General features: G+C 42.2%; 1 protein-coding gene across 4 annotated transcripts in view; it reads right to left on the reverse strand.

Moving 5' to 3' along the window:
- Nucleotides 1-14,820, reverse strand: part of CEP120 (centrosomal protein 120) — an 88,301-nt gene extending 73,481 nt beyond the window's left edge. The window contains exons 1-4 of one of the 4 annotated variants that reach the window (XM_055429287.2): nt 14,803-14,820; nt 14,438-14,516; nt 7,109-7,265; nt 5,405-5,519 (exon numbers count right to left, since the gene is read on the reverse strand). In XM_055429287.2, the coding sequence (XP_055285262.2) occupies nt 5,405-5,519; nt 7,109-7,265; nt 14,438-14,486 (321 nt within the window). In that variant the 5' untranslated portion in view covers nt 14,487-14,516; nt 14,803-14,820. The other 3 variants (XM_055429288.2, XM_055429289.2, XM_055429291.2) reach the window with 3 other exon arrangements.
- Nucleotides 14,821-16,251: the final 1,431 nt, after the last annotated feature.

Below are 16,251 nucleotides of genomic sequence, written 5' to 3' on the forward strand. Positions count from 1 at the left end.
TTCCTATGCTTCAGCAGGTATGTGTGTTTCTATCTTCACTCTTCTATCATCTGTCTTACTTCATCCCTTATAACAACAAAGATTATCCGTTTTCCAATTTCTAACTGCTAATTTTCCACTTTTTCTGCTATACCTTTTCTGCCTGCCACATTTCTGCTTTGTTCTGTTTATATCAAATAAGGAAAAGAAAAGCTTAGCGTTAATAAAAACACAAAATACTAAAGTAAGGTCCAGTGGTAGAGTTCTGGGTTATGAGCCATGTATTTGACTGACATCGAGATATAAAAGCTTTCTCACAGAATGAGGAATCCTAAAAAACCTGAATAGCCACCGCCTCCCCTCAAACCCAAGAGTAACCTCAAGAATTCTAACACCCAAATCAGCCTGCAAAATCTCATGGCCCACGATCACATGTACCATTAGCGCAGGGGCACCATTTCAATACCTATAAACAGCATTCTTACTCTGAACACTGTAACAGAAATGCAAAGGAACTGGTGATCAAAACCAAAAACTGCAGCTTTACATTCAAACTATGTTTATAGGTAAAATAGGATGAAATAAACCATACGTATTTATTTAAATCCATATCCAAGTTTTTTTAAGGCAAAAAATCATAGTTTGTTGCTGTATTTATAACAGATATTTTCTAACTTTAAGCATTAGCCTAAAAAAAAAAAGACTTTTAGTTGCTCGCAGAATTTATGATATATTTTATTTTTCTGGTATTAACTCAAAAAAACAAATCTGGTTTCTTCTGTTTGTGTTTATTTACAGAGAATCAATTTACCCTGAAATTAAAATATTCTACTGCTGCTGCTAAGTTGCTTCAGTCATGTCCGACTCTGTGCGACCCCATAGACGGCAGCCTACCAGGCTCCCCCCGTCCCTGGGATTCTCCAGGCAAGAACACTGGAGTGGGTTGCCATTTCCTTCTCCAATGCATGAAAGTGAAAAGTGAAAGTGAAGTCACTCAGTCGTGTCCAACTCTTTACAACCCCATGGACTGCAGCCCACCAGGCTCCTCCATCCATGGGATTTTTCAAGCAAAGAGTACTGGAGTGGGGTGCCATTGCCTTCTCCCAAAATATTCAACTATCCAACTTCAAATATTTCTGCTGGCAAACAAAAAACATTAAGCAAGACAATATTTCGTTTTCCCAAAACTAAGATACTTTTGAAACATTCCTTTTTAACTCTGTTCACCAGTATGAAGACTAACTGCCCTAAAGGACTAATCAGGTAAAAGCAACGCCAAGAGCATTTAGAGACAAGAGCTTGGCTCGGACATCCTCCTCTTCAGAGGAGTTACCTTCTCTTTAACCAAAGAAACTACACAAGTATTCCAGGTCTAAGCCTAGAAGGAAAACCTTTCTCAGGACTTTGGGGGAAGAGAGGTGACCCAAGGATGGAGGAGAAACAAGTCCTCCTTTAAAGCATTTCAGTTTTTTTTGAATAGTTCCAAATTTGGGTCAGACTGACTGGCTTATTTGCAATTACACACATACTCTTGGAGATATTGCAAGGTGGGTCCCAGACGACCACAATAAACTGACCATTGCAATAAAGGGAGTCGTACAAGTTTTGGGTCTCCCAGTGCATACAGAGGTTCTGTTTACACTATACTGTAGTTTAAGTGTGCAGCAGCATTATGCCTAAAAAAAAAGTACATACCTTATTTAAAAAATACTTTATTGCTAAAAATGCTAACCATCAGCTAAGCCTTCAGTGAGTCATAATCTTCTTACAATAGTAACATCAGAGATCACTGATCACAAATCATTGTAATAAATATAATGATGACAATGTCTGAAATACTCCAGTTACCAAAATGTGAGCAAATGCTGCTGGAAAACAGCTCCAACAGATCTCCTTGACAACCAGTTGTCACAATTGGTTTTAAAAAAAAAAAGCATATCTGTGAAGCACAATAAACTGAAGTGCAATAAAAATGAGGTATGCCTTTATCTTTCTACCAGGAGCAGAAATGTCAGTAACAGATAAATTTTTCTTCACAGAATCCTTATTTAAGATCCAAATCCATCAAGGACTTTAAAATAAGAGAGAATATTTTTTTACTTTATTTTCTGAAGAAAGTAGGACCAAAAGATGTCATTAAGGAAAACTGAAATTAAGAACTTCTAAAGTCAGTAACATACAAAAAAAGTTGTAAGATACTTTAAAAGACCTAAGAAGCATTTTCAATAACTAAAGCATAATCAAGACCCTGAGTTGTTTTACCATCTTGCCAAGGGGATACTATTTACATAAAAAGTGTGTTTCAAGAAGCTCTCTTTCTTAAGTAATACAAAAGGCATGCAAGGAGCAGGAAGCCAGGACACCGATTAGAAGGCTCGTCATGTATGGATGTGAGAGTTGGACTGTGAAGAAAGCTGAGCGCTGAAGAATTGATGCTTTTGAACTGTGGTGCTGGAGAAGACTCTTGAGAGTCCCTTGGACTGCAAGGAGATCCAATCAGTCCATTCTAAAGGAGATCAATCCTGGGTGTTCATTGGAAGGACTGATGCTAAAGCTGAAACTCCAATGCTTGGCCACCTCATGCGATGAGTTGACTCACTGGAAAAGACTGATGCTGGGAAGGATTGGGGGCAGGAGGAGAAGGGGACGACAGAGAATGACATGGCTGGATGGCATCACCGACTCGATGGACATGAGTTTGGGTGAACTCCGGGAGTTGGTGATGGACAGGGAGGCTGGCGTGCTGTGATTCGTGGGGTGGCAAAGAGTCGGTCACGACTGAGCGACTGAACTGAACTGAACTGATGAAAGATGGCAAAATTAAGGTTTAAACTGAAAGAAGTAGGGAAAACCACTACGCCATTCAGGTATGACCTAATTCAAATCCCTTATGATTATACAGTGGAGGCGATGAATAGATTCAAGGGATTAGATCTGACAGAGTGCCTGAAGAACTATGGACAGAGGTTCATAACATTGTATAGGAGTTAGTGACCAAAATTATCCCAAAGAAAAAGAAATGCAAGAAGGCAAAATAATTGTCTGAGGAGGCTTTACACATAGCTGAGGAAAGAAGAGAAGCAAAAGCAAGAAAGGGAAAGACATACCCACCTGAATGCAGAGTTCCCAGAGAATAGCAAGGAGAGATAAGAAGGGCTTCTTAAATGAACCATGCAAAGAAGTAGAGGAAAACAACAGAATGGGAAAGACTAGGGATCTCTTCAAGAAAATTACAGATACCAAGGGAACATTTCATGCAAGGATGGGCACGATAAAAGACAAAACAGTAAGGACCTAACAGAGGCAGAAGAGATTTAAAAGAAGTGACAAAAATACACAGAAGAACAATACAAAAAATTCTTAATGACCCAGATAACCACAATGGTGTGGTCATTCACCTAGAGCCTGACATGCTGGAGTCTGAAGTCAAGTGGGCCTTAGGAAGCAACACTACAAACAAGGCTAGTGGAGGTGATGGAATTCCAGCTGAGCTATTTCAAATCCTAAAAGATGATGCTCTTAAAGTGCTGCACTCAATATGTCAGCAAATTTGGAAAACTCAGCAATGGCCACAGGACTGGGAAAGGTCAGTTTTCATTACAATCCCAAAGAAAGGCAGTGCAAAGAATGTACAGATCAGGGTATAATTGTATTCATTTAGCATGCTAGTAAGGTTATGCTCAAAATCCTTCAAGCAAGGCTTCTGCAGTATGTGAACCAAGAACTTCCAGACATATAAGCTGGATTTAGAAATGGCAGAGGAACCAGAGATTAAATTGCCAACATTCATTGGAACACAGAGAAAGCAAGGGAATTCAAGAAAAAATCTACCTCTGCTTCATTAACCAGGCTAAAGTCTTTGACTGAGTGGATCATAACAAACTGTGGAAAATTCTTAAAGAGACGGAAATACCAGACCATCTTACCTGTCTCCTGAGAAACCTGGATGCGGGTTCAGAAGCAATAGTCAGAACTTTACAGGGAATAACTGACTGATTCAAATCTGGGAAAGAAGTACAATAAGGCTGTAAATTGTCACCCTGTTTATTTAACTTATATGCAGAGTATATTATGTGAAATGCCAGACTGGATGAATCACAAGCTGGAATCAAGACTGCCATGAGAAATATCAACAACCTCAGACATGCAGATGATACCACTCTAATGGCAGAAAGAGAAGAACTAAAGAGCCTCTTGATGAGGGTGAAAGGGAAGAGTGAAAAAGTTGGCTTAACTCTCAACATTCAAAAAGCAAAAATCATGGTATCTGGTCCCATCACTTCATGGCAAACAGAAGGGGAAAAAAATGGAAGCAGTGACAGACTTTGTTTTCTTGGGCTACAAAATCACTGAAGAAGGTGACTGCAGCCATGAAATTAAAAGATGCTTGCTCCTTGGAAGGAAAGGAATGACAAACCTTGACAGTGTATTAAAAAGTAGAGACATCACTTTGACAATAAAGGTCCATATAGCCAAAGCTATGATTTTTCCAATAGTCATGTATGGAAGAGACAGTTGGACCATAAAGAAGGTTGAGTGCCAAAAAATTGATGCCTTTGAATTATGGTGCTGGAGAAGACTCTTGAGAGTCTGTTGGACTGCAAGGAGATCAAACCAGTCAATCCTAAAGGAAATCAACCCTGAATATTCACTGGAAGGACTGCGCTGAAACTGAAGCTCCAATACTGTGGTCAAGTGATGTGAAGAGATGACTCACTGGAAAAGCCCTGATGCTGGGAACGATTGAAGGCAAAAAGAGAAGAGAGCAGCAGAGGATGAAATGGTTAGATAGCACCACCGACAAAATGGTTAGACGGCATCACCGACTCAATGGACGTGAATCTAAGCAAACCCTGGGAGATAATGAAGTACAAGGAAGTCTGGTGTGCTGCAGTCCATGGGGTCACAAAGAGTTGGACATGACTTAGTGACCGAACAACATGACAGCCTAGGTGAGTGGCTTAAGTTTGAGATGGCAGCATGAAACGCAGGATATTAGATGGATCAGGAGGGAAAACCAACTGGAAGGGGTTGGCTCTGGAGGCCAGGAAAGGGGAGTGTCAAGGAAGACGTCTGGAAGGAGAGCAGTGACCATCACTGAAGCAAGGAACTCTAAAAGAGGAGCACTTTGAAGGTGAAGTGCAGGAGCTGAACATGTTAAACATAAAGGTAATAGCAACTTGAACACAGATTTGAACTCAGAAGTTTCTTTGAGAGATAGGTTTAGGTCAAAGGAAGGATCAAAAGGTCAGGATTTTTTAAGCCAAATTCACCTTAAGAACTGAGAACTACCATACCATATACCATGGTACGAGCCCATGATTTATTAGGTCTAATAGTCCATGTCCTTTCCATCAATCTCTTATCTACTGAAAATAACCAACTGTTTGACAGAGTCAGTAATAAAACATCAAAAGGTCAGTACCTGCTTTGTTTCTTGAGCAGTTCTTAAGTCTAGAACAATGTAGCCAACAGTTTCTCTGGCTGAAGTTAAAGGATCCAAGGCAAAACACTGCAGTTTGATAGGAGTACGCTGTAGCCTGTAACATAACAATTCATGTGATCAATAAAATCACTTTTGCTTAACACTGAACTTTCTATTAGCTTTTAAAAAGCTACTTACTACTATTCAAGACAACTATTATTTTGTTGGATAACCTATATCTATTCTGTACTTTCTAAAAAACTCTTTGACTGGCATGAACTATTAATTATGTCTACTTATCTATATACCAACTAATACACAAAACATGTCAAATAAAACACTTTAAGTCTCTCTCATCCAAGAAGTTAACATCTAGGTCAATGTTTCTCAAGCTTCTGTGACACACAGAATGCTTTCAAAGTCAAAAATTACCATTAATCCTCAAGACTGATTTTAAATTATTTTTCTTACACACATAAAGCTTTGAATACACATATATATGCTTCTTTTTCTTTACACAGATCTTTTTATGTAGACAAAAGAATTCTTTATTGAATCTGTTACAATACTGCTTTTGTTTAATGTTTTAGTTTTATGGCCCTGAGGCATGTGGCATCTTAGCTCCCAGACTAGGGATGGAACCTGCACCCCTGCACTGGAAGGCAGACGTAACTACTGTACTGCCAGGGAAGTCCCTATTTATATGCTTATAACACTTTTTGTTGCTTAAAAAAAAAATGAAATAAACTTAAGAATTAAATGTCATAACATTGTAAATTATTAAAATTAAGTTAAAAACAATTTGGTGTAATATATGATAAGGTCATGTAAGCATGAGCTTGACTTGTGGAACATAGCTTCTTTTGAGTCTGGAACTCCTACACATACAGCAAGCTGACTGGATTTTGCCATCACTGCCATTATCTAATGGAATGACTATGAACCCTACACTGGGCATAAAAATCATCATTTATGTATTTATCTGTGTTATTTTTTCAGTCTACAAAATACAGAGTGGTGACACTTTATACTCACACAATCATATACACAAACACCAATGCAGGCGCTAATATCTCAATACGAAGACACTATCTGAGCAGATATTCCAGAAGTCACTGAGATGAAATGCAAAATTCTGGTATCCTCTAGGAATTTAATACCATTTCAAAGAAATTCATGGACTAATCCAGGGATCTTCCCAATCAAACCCAGGTTTCCTGCATTACAGGCAGATTCTTTACCACCTGAGCTACCAGGGAAGCCTACCTAGATATATGTGTGTGTATATATATATACATATACATACAGTAGCTCTGCTGGTAAAGAATCCACCTGCAATGCAGGAGACCCCAGTTCAATTCCTGGGTCAGGAAGTTCCCTTGGAGAAGGGATAGGCTACCCACTCCAGTATTCTTGGGCTTCCCTGGTGGCTCAGATGGTAAAGAATCCACCTGCAATGCAGGAAACCCTGGTTCGATCCCTGGGTTGGAAAGATCCCCTAGAGGGCATGGCAACCCACTCCAGTATTCTTGCCTAGAGAATCCCCAAGGCAGAGGAGCCTGGTGGGCTACAGTCCATAGGGTCACAAAGAGTTGGACACAACTAAGCAACTAAGCACAACACAGCACCTGCGAGCATGCGCACATGTGCACACACACAACACAAATTGAAACAAGAGCTGAACAGATTGAAAATAACAGTCACCTGTGCTGATGAAGTGCTTTCCTGTCAATTTCCCAGGCTAACTCAGTAGCAAATTCCGGCTGGTCTGTATGGGCCACAGGATCAGTAGCTAACTGCTCTCCATCAAACTTTGCTTCTACTATAAGCATATGTTTTGGACGTTTGGGGAAATGGCGACCTAGAAAAAAAGACTGTACAGGTTAAATGGAAGTGTACAAAAACCAAATATGGTCACTCGGCATGTAAGTTTTAAAAACTGACATGTTAACAGTGGTTAACTTATCATGTATTCCATAAACTAACTCACTAGCACATACTCACATATGTACTCAAATTCATGATTCATAAAAACATCAGTCAAACTGAAAGCTGTAATTAATAAATTAGTGCTTCTCTAACACTAATATGCAATGAATCACCCAAGGTCCTGTTAAAATGTAGATTCTGGTTCAACTGGTCTGAGATGGGCCTGGGATTCTGCACTTCTAACAAAATCCCAGGAGATGTCAACAGTGTTGTTCTTGGTTCACACTTTGAGCAGCAATGATCTCAATAACATTCAGAATTAATGTGTTAAAAATGTGATTATACAAATTTTAGATATTACTAAAATCACTGTGGAGAGTGACTGCAGCCACAAAAGTAAGAGATGCTTGTTCCTTGGAAAAAAACCGATGACAAACCTAGACAGCATAATAAAAAGCAAAAAAATCACTTTGCCAACAAAGATCCATAGAGTCAAAGCTATGGTTTTTCCAGTAGTCAAGTACTGATGTGAGAGTTGAACCATAAAGAAGTCTGAGCACCGAAGAACTGATGCTTTCAAACTGTGGTGCTGAAGAAGACTCTTGACAGTCCCTTGGATAGCAATGAGATCAAAGCAGTCAATCCTATAGGAAATCAACCCTAAATATTCATTAGAAGGATTGATGCTGAAGCTGAATCTCCAATACCTTTGCCATCTGAAACGAAGAGGTGACTCCCTGATGCTGGGAAAGACTGAGGGCAGGAGGAGTAGGGGGCAACAGAGGACAAGATGGTTGGATGGCATCATTTACTCAATGGTAATGAGTTTGAGCAAATTCTGGGAGATAGTGAAGGACACGGAAGCTTGTCATGCTGCACTCCATGGGGTCGCAAAGCGTCAGACAGGACAGAGCAACTGAACAACAAATACCAGTATTTAATATAGAACAGGTTATCTAGAGAGTCAAGAAATAATAAAATTAGAAAAAACAAATTTACCTGAATCTTAATTTTCCTGTTAACACTAACAGGATCAATGTGATCACATGGACCATAGCCTTGTCTAACTCAATGAAACCACGAGCTATGCTATATAGGGCCATCCAAGGCGAACAGGTCATGGTGGAGAGTTCTGACAAAGCATGCTCCACTGGAGAAGGGAGTGGCAAACCACTTCAGTATTCTTGCCTTGAGAACCCCATGAACAGTATGAAAAGGCAAAAAGATAGGACGCTGAAAGATGAACTACCCAGATCAGTAGGTGCCCAACATGCTACTGGAGATCAGTGGGGAAGTAACTCCAGAAAGAATGAAGAGACAGAGCCACGGCAAATACAACACCCAGTTGTGGATGTGATTGGTGATAGAAGTAAAGTCCGATGCTGTAAAGAGCAATAATGCATAGGAACCTGGAATGTTAGGTCCGTAAATCAAGGCAAATTAGAGGTGGTCAAACAGGAGATGGCAAGAGTGAACATCCACATTTTAGGTAGCAGAGAATTAAAATGGACTGGAATGGGTGAATTTAACTCAGATGACAATTTAATTCAGACAACAATTACATCTACTATTGTGGGCAAGAATCCCTTAGAAGAAATGGAGTAACCATCATCGTCAACAAAAGAGTCTGAAATGCAGTACTTGGGTGCAATCTCAAAAATGACAGAATGATCTCTGTTCATTTCCAAAGCAAATCATTCAATATCACAGTAATCCAAGTATATGCGCCGAGCAGTAATGCTAAAGAAGCTGGAGTTGAACGGTTCTATGAAGACCTATAAGACCTTCTAGAACTAACACCCAAAAAAGATGTATTTTTCATTATAGGGAACTGGAAGGCAAAAGTAGGAAGTCAAGAAATACCTGGAGTAACAGGCAAATTTGGCCTTGGAGTACAGAATGAAGCAGGGCAAAGGCTAATAGAGTTTTGCCAAGAAAACACACTGGTCACTCTCTTCCAACAACACAGCAGAAGACTCTGCACATGGACATTACCAGATGGTCAACACCAAAATCAGACTGAGTATATTCTCTGCAGCCAAAGATGAAGAAGTTCCATACAGTCAGCAAAAACAAGACTGTGGCACAGACCATGAACTCCTTATTGCCAAATTCAGACTTAAATTGAAGAAAGTAGGGAAAACCACTAGACCATTCAGGTATGACCTACATCAAATCCCTTATGATTATACAGTGGAAGTGAAAAATATATTCAAGGTTTTAGATCTGATAAGAGTGCCTGAAAAACTATAGATGGAGGTACATAACATTATACAGGAGGCAGGGATCAAGACCATCTCCAAGAAAGAGAAATGCAAAAAGGCAAAATGGTTGTCTGAGAAGGCCTTACAAATAGCTGTGAATAGAAGAGAAGCGAAAGGCAAAGGAGAAAAGGAAAGATATACAAATGCAGAGTTCCAAAGAATAGCAAGGAGAGATAAGAAAGCCTTCCTCAGAGATCAATGCAAAGAAATAGAGGAAAACAATAGAATGGGAAAGTCTAGAGATCTCTTCAAGAAAATTAGAGATACCAAGGGAACATTTCATGCAGAGACGGGCTCGTTAAAAGACAGAAATGGTATGGACCTAACAGAAGCAGAAAATATTAAAAAGAGGTGGCAAGAATACACAGAACTATACAAAAAAGATCTACATGACCCAGAAAATCACGATGGTGTGATCACTCACCTAGAGCCAGACTTCCTGGAATGAGAAGTCAACTGGGCCTTAGGAAACATCACTACAAACAAAGCTAGTGGAGGTGATGGAATTCCAGTTGAGCTATTTCAAATCCTATAAGATGAAGTTGTGGAAGTACTGGACTCAATATGCCAGCAAATTTGAAAAACTCAGCAGTAGCTACAGGATTGAAAAAGGTCAGCTTTCATTCCAATCCCAAAGAAAGGCAATGCCAAAGAATGCTCGAACTACCGCACAATTGCACTCACCTCACACCCAAGTAAAGTAATGCTCAAAATTCTCCAAGCCAGGCTTCAACAGTACGTAAACCATGAAATTCCAGATGTTCAAGCTGGATTTAGAAAAGTCACAGGAACCAGAGATCAAATTGCCAGCATCCGCTGGATCATTGAAAAAGCAAGAGAGTTCCAGAAAAACATCTACTTCGGCTTTATTGACTATGCCAAAGCCTTTGACTGTGTGGACCAAAAAAAAACAGTAGAAAATTCTGAAAGAGATGGGAATACCAGACCACCTGACCTGCCACCTGAGAAATCTGTATGCAGGTCAGAAAGCAACAGTTAGAACTGGACATGGAACAACAGACTGGTTCCAAATAGGAAAAGGAGTACGTCAAGGCTGTATATTGTCACCATGCTTATTTAACTCATATGCAGAGTACATCATGAGGAACACTGGGCTGGATGAAGCACAAGGTGGAATCAAGATTGCCGGGAGAAATATCAATAAACTTAGATATGCAGATAACACCACCCTTGTGGCAGAAAGTGAAGAAGAACTAAAGAGCCTCTTGATGAAAGTGAAAGAGGACAGTGAAAAAGTTGGCTTAAAGCTCAACATTCAGAAAACTAAGATCATGGCATCTGGTCCCATCACTTCATGGGAAATAGATGGGGAAACAGTGGAGACAGTGACAGACTTTATTTTTTGAGGCTCCAAAAACACTGCAGATGGTGACTGCAGCCATGAAATTAGAAGACGCTTACTCCTTGGAAGAAAAGTTATGAGCAATCTAGATAGCGCATTAAAAAGCAGAGATATTACTTTGTCAACAAAGGTCCATCTAGTCAAAGCTGTGGTTTCTCCAGTAGTCATGTATGGATGTGAGAGTTGGACTATAAAGAAAGCTGAGCACCAAAGAATCGACGCTTTTGAACAGTGGTGTTGGAGAACCACAAGGTGCTGCACGACAAGGAGATCCAACCAGTCCATCCTAAAGGAAATCAGTCCTGAATATTCACTGGAAGGACTGATGCTGAAGCTGAAAGTCCAATACTTTGGCCATGTGATGTGAAGAACTGACTCATTTGCAAAGACCCTGATGCTAGGAAAGATTGAAGGAGAAGGGGACGACAGACGATGAGATGGTTGGATGGCATCCATCCATGACTCAATGGACATGAGTTTGAGTCAACTCTGGGAGTTGGCAACGGACAGGGAGGCCTGGCATGCTGCAGTCCATGGGGTCGCAAAGAATCGGATGCGACTGAACTAAATTAACACAGTAAAGGATACTTTACAGATTAGCTAAACACATTCATTCATTCATGTTATTTTCAATGACAATGCTGTACACTATCAAGAAATATTAAAATATTCTCTCTATGCATTACTGTTCATTTGTACTGCCTGACTTCATTCCTTCAGTTTGCAGAAGACATATTCAGAGTTAGGTTTATGCCAGAAAATGGGATGCAAAAGGAAGAAAACAGAGTATGTGTTCTTGAAGAGTTGAGGGTCTAGTGGAAAAAGACTTAACACAGTGAAACCAAAACACTAAAAAATAAATAAGCACTAAACATCTTCTAGCCAATATGTCTGCAGGTCTGGTGAGGGGATTTCAGTGAGAGGAGTTTAACCACTGTCAAATAAGCACATCCCTCCTGCTACTCACCCTGGTTCAAGCTGCTTAAAAGGAATTAAGCTGGTCATAAAGACCTTGATTGCAAACCTGTCAATGTCAACCTAAAGTTCTCATCTGAAACTCCCTATGAAGAGTTTGCTACATGGCTCTCCCAATTAGAGCTCAGGGGCCTCTCACAGGACATCATTGTTGGCTACTCTAATCGATCACTAAGTTTCACAAATGAATTTCATACGTGTCCAAAAACACCCCTATATTTTCAGACGGTCCTAACTACAACTTCCAATTAGCTTGAAAACAGAAGATAAGTACGGGATCAACAGGTACCTGCCTCATCCTAAAGACAAAGAAGACCCTGAAAAGAGAAACGCTTGTCATTCTCATCCCTGGAATCTAGTCCTTAGGCCAAAGTTTGCTCACGGTAGAGGCCCAGTCGTCTTCTTTTGAATAAAGAGCCCTTCTAGAAGCATAGGCAAGAAACTGCAAGCAGTTCAAATAGTTGCAGGACTGGGAACATATGAATACACACGGCAGGAGAGAGAAGGCTGAAAAGGTAGGTCACAAGTCCATCCTAAAGGGCCATGTGTGCCACTCTAAGCAGGACCTTATCCCTCAGCGCATCAAAGGACTTTAAGAAAATTAGATTGACATTTCAGAAGTTACCCCTGACAGTAAGGTGGACAGTGTTTTCTGAAAACATTTATGAACGAGAATACTGAGAAGATTACTACAGTCGATTAGGGGGATAATGACAGCCCTACAGCAAGGCACTCACAATGGAAACGCGTTCATTTAAAAGTTTACATTTTAAAAAAAGTTATACAAAGTACCTACTATTATTTTTAAAATAAAATCAACACTTGGTGACCATCTGGATGTTGGGGGTGGAGAGGGAACCCAGGAAGACGATGCCTCCCAGGGTCTTGGCTTGAAGCAACAGCGTGGTTACAATGAATGGAAATACAAACACAAAAGAAGGAACAGCTTGGAGGTCTGCACATGTTTATAGCAACACCTAACTGACCTTCCCAATTCCAGGTTCTCTGGAAACCAGCATGCGCATCCCACAGTGGTCTGAGTTGTCTAATCGCCTGATATGACTCTTCTATCCTGATGACCTACCAACCAAGGCACTTCGGCCATCAACTTCATCCACCCCCCAAACCTGTGTTTGCAGCCTGTATCATTTATGTTTACTTTATTTACATTACATGCCAACGTACCATGTCCTGCACATTAATTTGACCTCCCTAAGAACACAGAACCCTACAACCTTGAAGGGAAAGAGAGTGCCTTACATTTCTGTTACCTCATAGCATGGGCCACAGTCCAAAAGCTTTTGTTCACCAAATTACAAGGGGATTTTAGTCCTATGTCTTTAAACAGTCAGTAACCTGCCATCTCTGGGGTCGCACAGAGTCAGACACGACTGAAGCGACTTAGCAGCAGCAGCAGCAACCTAACAGTTAAATCTTCCCCAACACTACGGATTCCGGTCCATCTTCTCCTCCAAATGTTTTCTTTCCTCTCACCTCCCAGAGTGCCAGGCCTCCATGAGATACCTCCCCTGAAGGGCAGGGGTCCCCAGCCATTCCTCACACCATTCAAGATGACTCCTTCCTGTCATGTTATTCAAAACCTAACCTCAATTTACCCATCAACTCCTATATCCTTCACTTCCCTGACCTCCAACCACACTGAATCCAAGCAATCAAAGAATATGTCTGGCTTTAATATCCCTTAAACACCACTGGCTCTTCCCTTTACCTGGAATGCCCTTTCTTCCTTTTTTCTCCCCCTGACAAACTTTTAATCATTCTTTATGACCAAAAAGAAAATGTCATCTCCTTTGGGAAAACGTTCCCAGCTTCCCCAGACAGAGGTGGTCATTCCTTCTTCCACACCTTGATAAGTATTTATTCTTCTCCAGGCTACACCGGTAGCTTTTGGAACCAGGTCTGTTGTGCTTTTACACCCAGCACAGAGCCTGACACTCAGCGAGTCTCCAAACAAACACAACTTCCGGGCATGTGCAACAGACCCTCTTGACAACTGCAGTCTTATAAGCACCCAGTAGAGACCTGTAAACGGAAGGGCCCCCCACAAGGACATCTGAAAATGCAAGAACACATAAACACTTCTGAAAAATGCAAGAAATGTGTATTTGAGTCAAAGCAAAGTTCTCAACACTGATACCAGGGGGTCGCTGAACAGAACGTGCTTTCCAGGTACTCTTTCAGCTCATATTACAAGCAGCACCGATATGCTGCTTCTGATGGAAACTTTCTCCAACATTCTCTGGGTCTACGGCTAATCACGCTAAATATCACCTACCCTTAATAGCTCTCATACTCCCACTCACCTGGGGCACTTTTAAATCAACTGCCCAACAGACCCTAGAGCACACAACTTCAAGCAAGTCTCTGGGGACCGCACCAGCGACCATGACAGAGTTCTTCAGGTTAACAAAGCCTCGGTCCCACACTACTCCGTTACCATTTGAAGCAGCAGCTGCAAACGCCAAGTCCCCGGTCGCTCACCTTCTAGGATGGACACGACGATGAGCAGCTGGTCGGACTTGGAGACCATGGTCGCGGTCAGCGGCCGGTAGGCGGGGGTCTGCTGGGAGGAAGAGGGGCCCGGGTGAGTGGCGGGCAGCCCGCGACCCCCGGCCGAACTCCCGGCGAGGCTCCCGCCGCCCGCCCACAGCCCCGGACACCCCGATCCCGCTCGGCGGGAGGCCTGCAACGCGCCAGGCTGCCCGGCCCGGGGCTGCCGGTCCACCCGCAACCCGGTCCCGACCCAAGGCAAAAGCCGGTCGGCCACCGGCCCGGCCTGTCTGCAGGGAGACACGAGCCCGCCGCCAGAGGACCTTTTGCCGCCTGAGGAAAAGCTTTTCACACACCCGGGCCGCCGCAGTTCCCCGCTTCCGCCTAGCAACCAGGCCCGCAGGCCCAGAGCCCCAGGGAGGCTGGAGGACAAAGGGCGATAGAGATCAGGGCAGTCGAGGATAGAACGCCCCTCGGCCCGCCTCACCTCCTACCCTTTTACGCTACGTTCCAGAGCCCTGAAGAAAAGACTAGCCGTTACCTCACAGCGCCCCCTGCTAGCCGGACTGGGGAAAGCGGGCGATTTGGTGGAGCCCAACCGCGCAGGCGCACTACTGCAGTAAACCCTTCCGGAACTTCCCCAGTAAGGAAAGTGAATGTAACGTATTCTCTGCTTCTCGTCCTAGACAAAACCTGGAAAATACATCAATATAGATATAGAAAACAAAAAAAGGTAGCGCTGTTCAGGCCACCAGTGTCAATACTGCTTAAAAGTTAAATCCTGGAAAAATAATGATTTAAGTCTGAACTCTAAAATCAGCAAACATTGTCCTGGCGGCAGTTCAGGTTTCACGCTTTGTAAACTTAAGTAGCGTCATTACGGTAACTGCTGCAACTGCTGGCTGTGACGTAAGCTCGCTGAGAATTTCCTGTACAGTAAAAACTACCCGAAAACAAAAACATTGTCACGTGGGCAGGAAAATTAAAGGTACAGGCTCTTCTACCTCCTAACGACAAAGTAATTAGCGAAATCAAGACCAGAAATGAAAAAGCATCTAAAAGCTTCGTTTTAGATGACATTTCCCGCTTTCCATGCCTTCTCCCCCACACACTCCAGGCTTTATTTTAGGAAAGATCAGAAGTCTTTTGGAAAGCACCTAGTTTGAAACTGGTTCTTGGGCGGGATCGGTGGGAGGAGGAGGAAGAGAGAACAATTTCTACTCCTTCACTCCACCCCACCATCCCATCTCCCAAAGGAAAGGAGAATGTGGAGACCGGACTAGACTACTAATAAAACATTTTCAGGCCCCCTTAGAGGCCTCCCTGAAATAAAAGTGAAAGTGAAGTCGCTCAGTCGTGTCCGACTCTTGGCGACCCCATGGACTGTAGCCTACCAGGCTCCTTCGTCCATGGGATTTTCCAGGCAAGAGGACTGGAGTGGGTTGCCATTTCTTTCTCCGGGGGATCTTTGCAACCCAGGGATCGAACCCAGGTCTCCCGTATGGTAGGCAGACGCTTTACCATATGAGCCACCACCAGGGGAGTTGAAATAAAGCATTATACAAAATAAAACCAAAGTAATGATCTACTTTGGGTTCCATACATTCTTCTGCGGAAAATGTCAGACTCAAAAGTGGATCGAATCATATAAGAACCCCCAGGTACCCAGAACGCAGCTTGGGAAATTATCAGCGGAAGACCAGCCATCTTCATCCGTTGCAGAGGAATAGGTATTTGAAGGAAATGCCTGATAACTCGGTTGGTAAAGAATCCACCTGCAATGCAGGAGACCCCAGTTCAATTCC

The sequence above is a fragment of the Moschus berezovskii genome, chromosome 8, assembly GCF_049115385.1.
Source record: "Moschus berezovskii isolate FMDL1 chromosome 8, NW_MosBer_1.0, whole genome shotgun sequence".
Lineage (NCBI taxonomy): Eukaryota > Metazoa > Chordata > Mammalia > Artiodactyla > Moschidae > Moschus > Moschus berezovskii.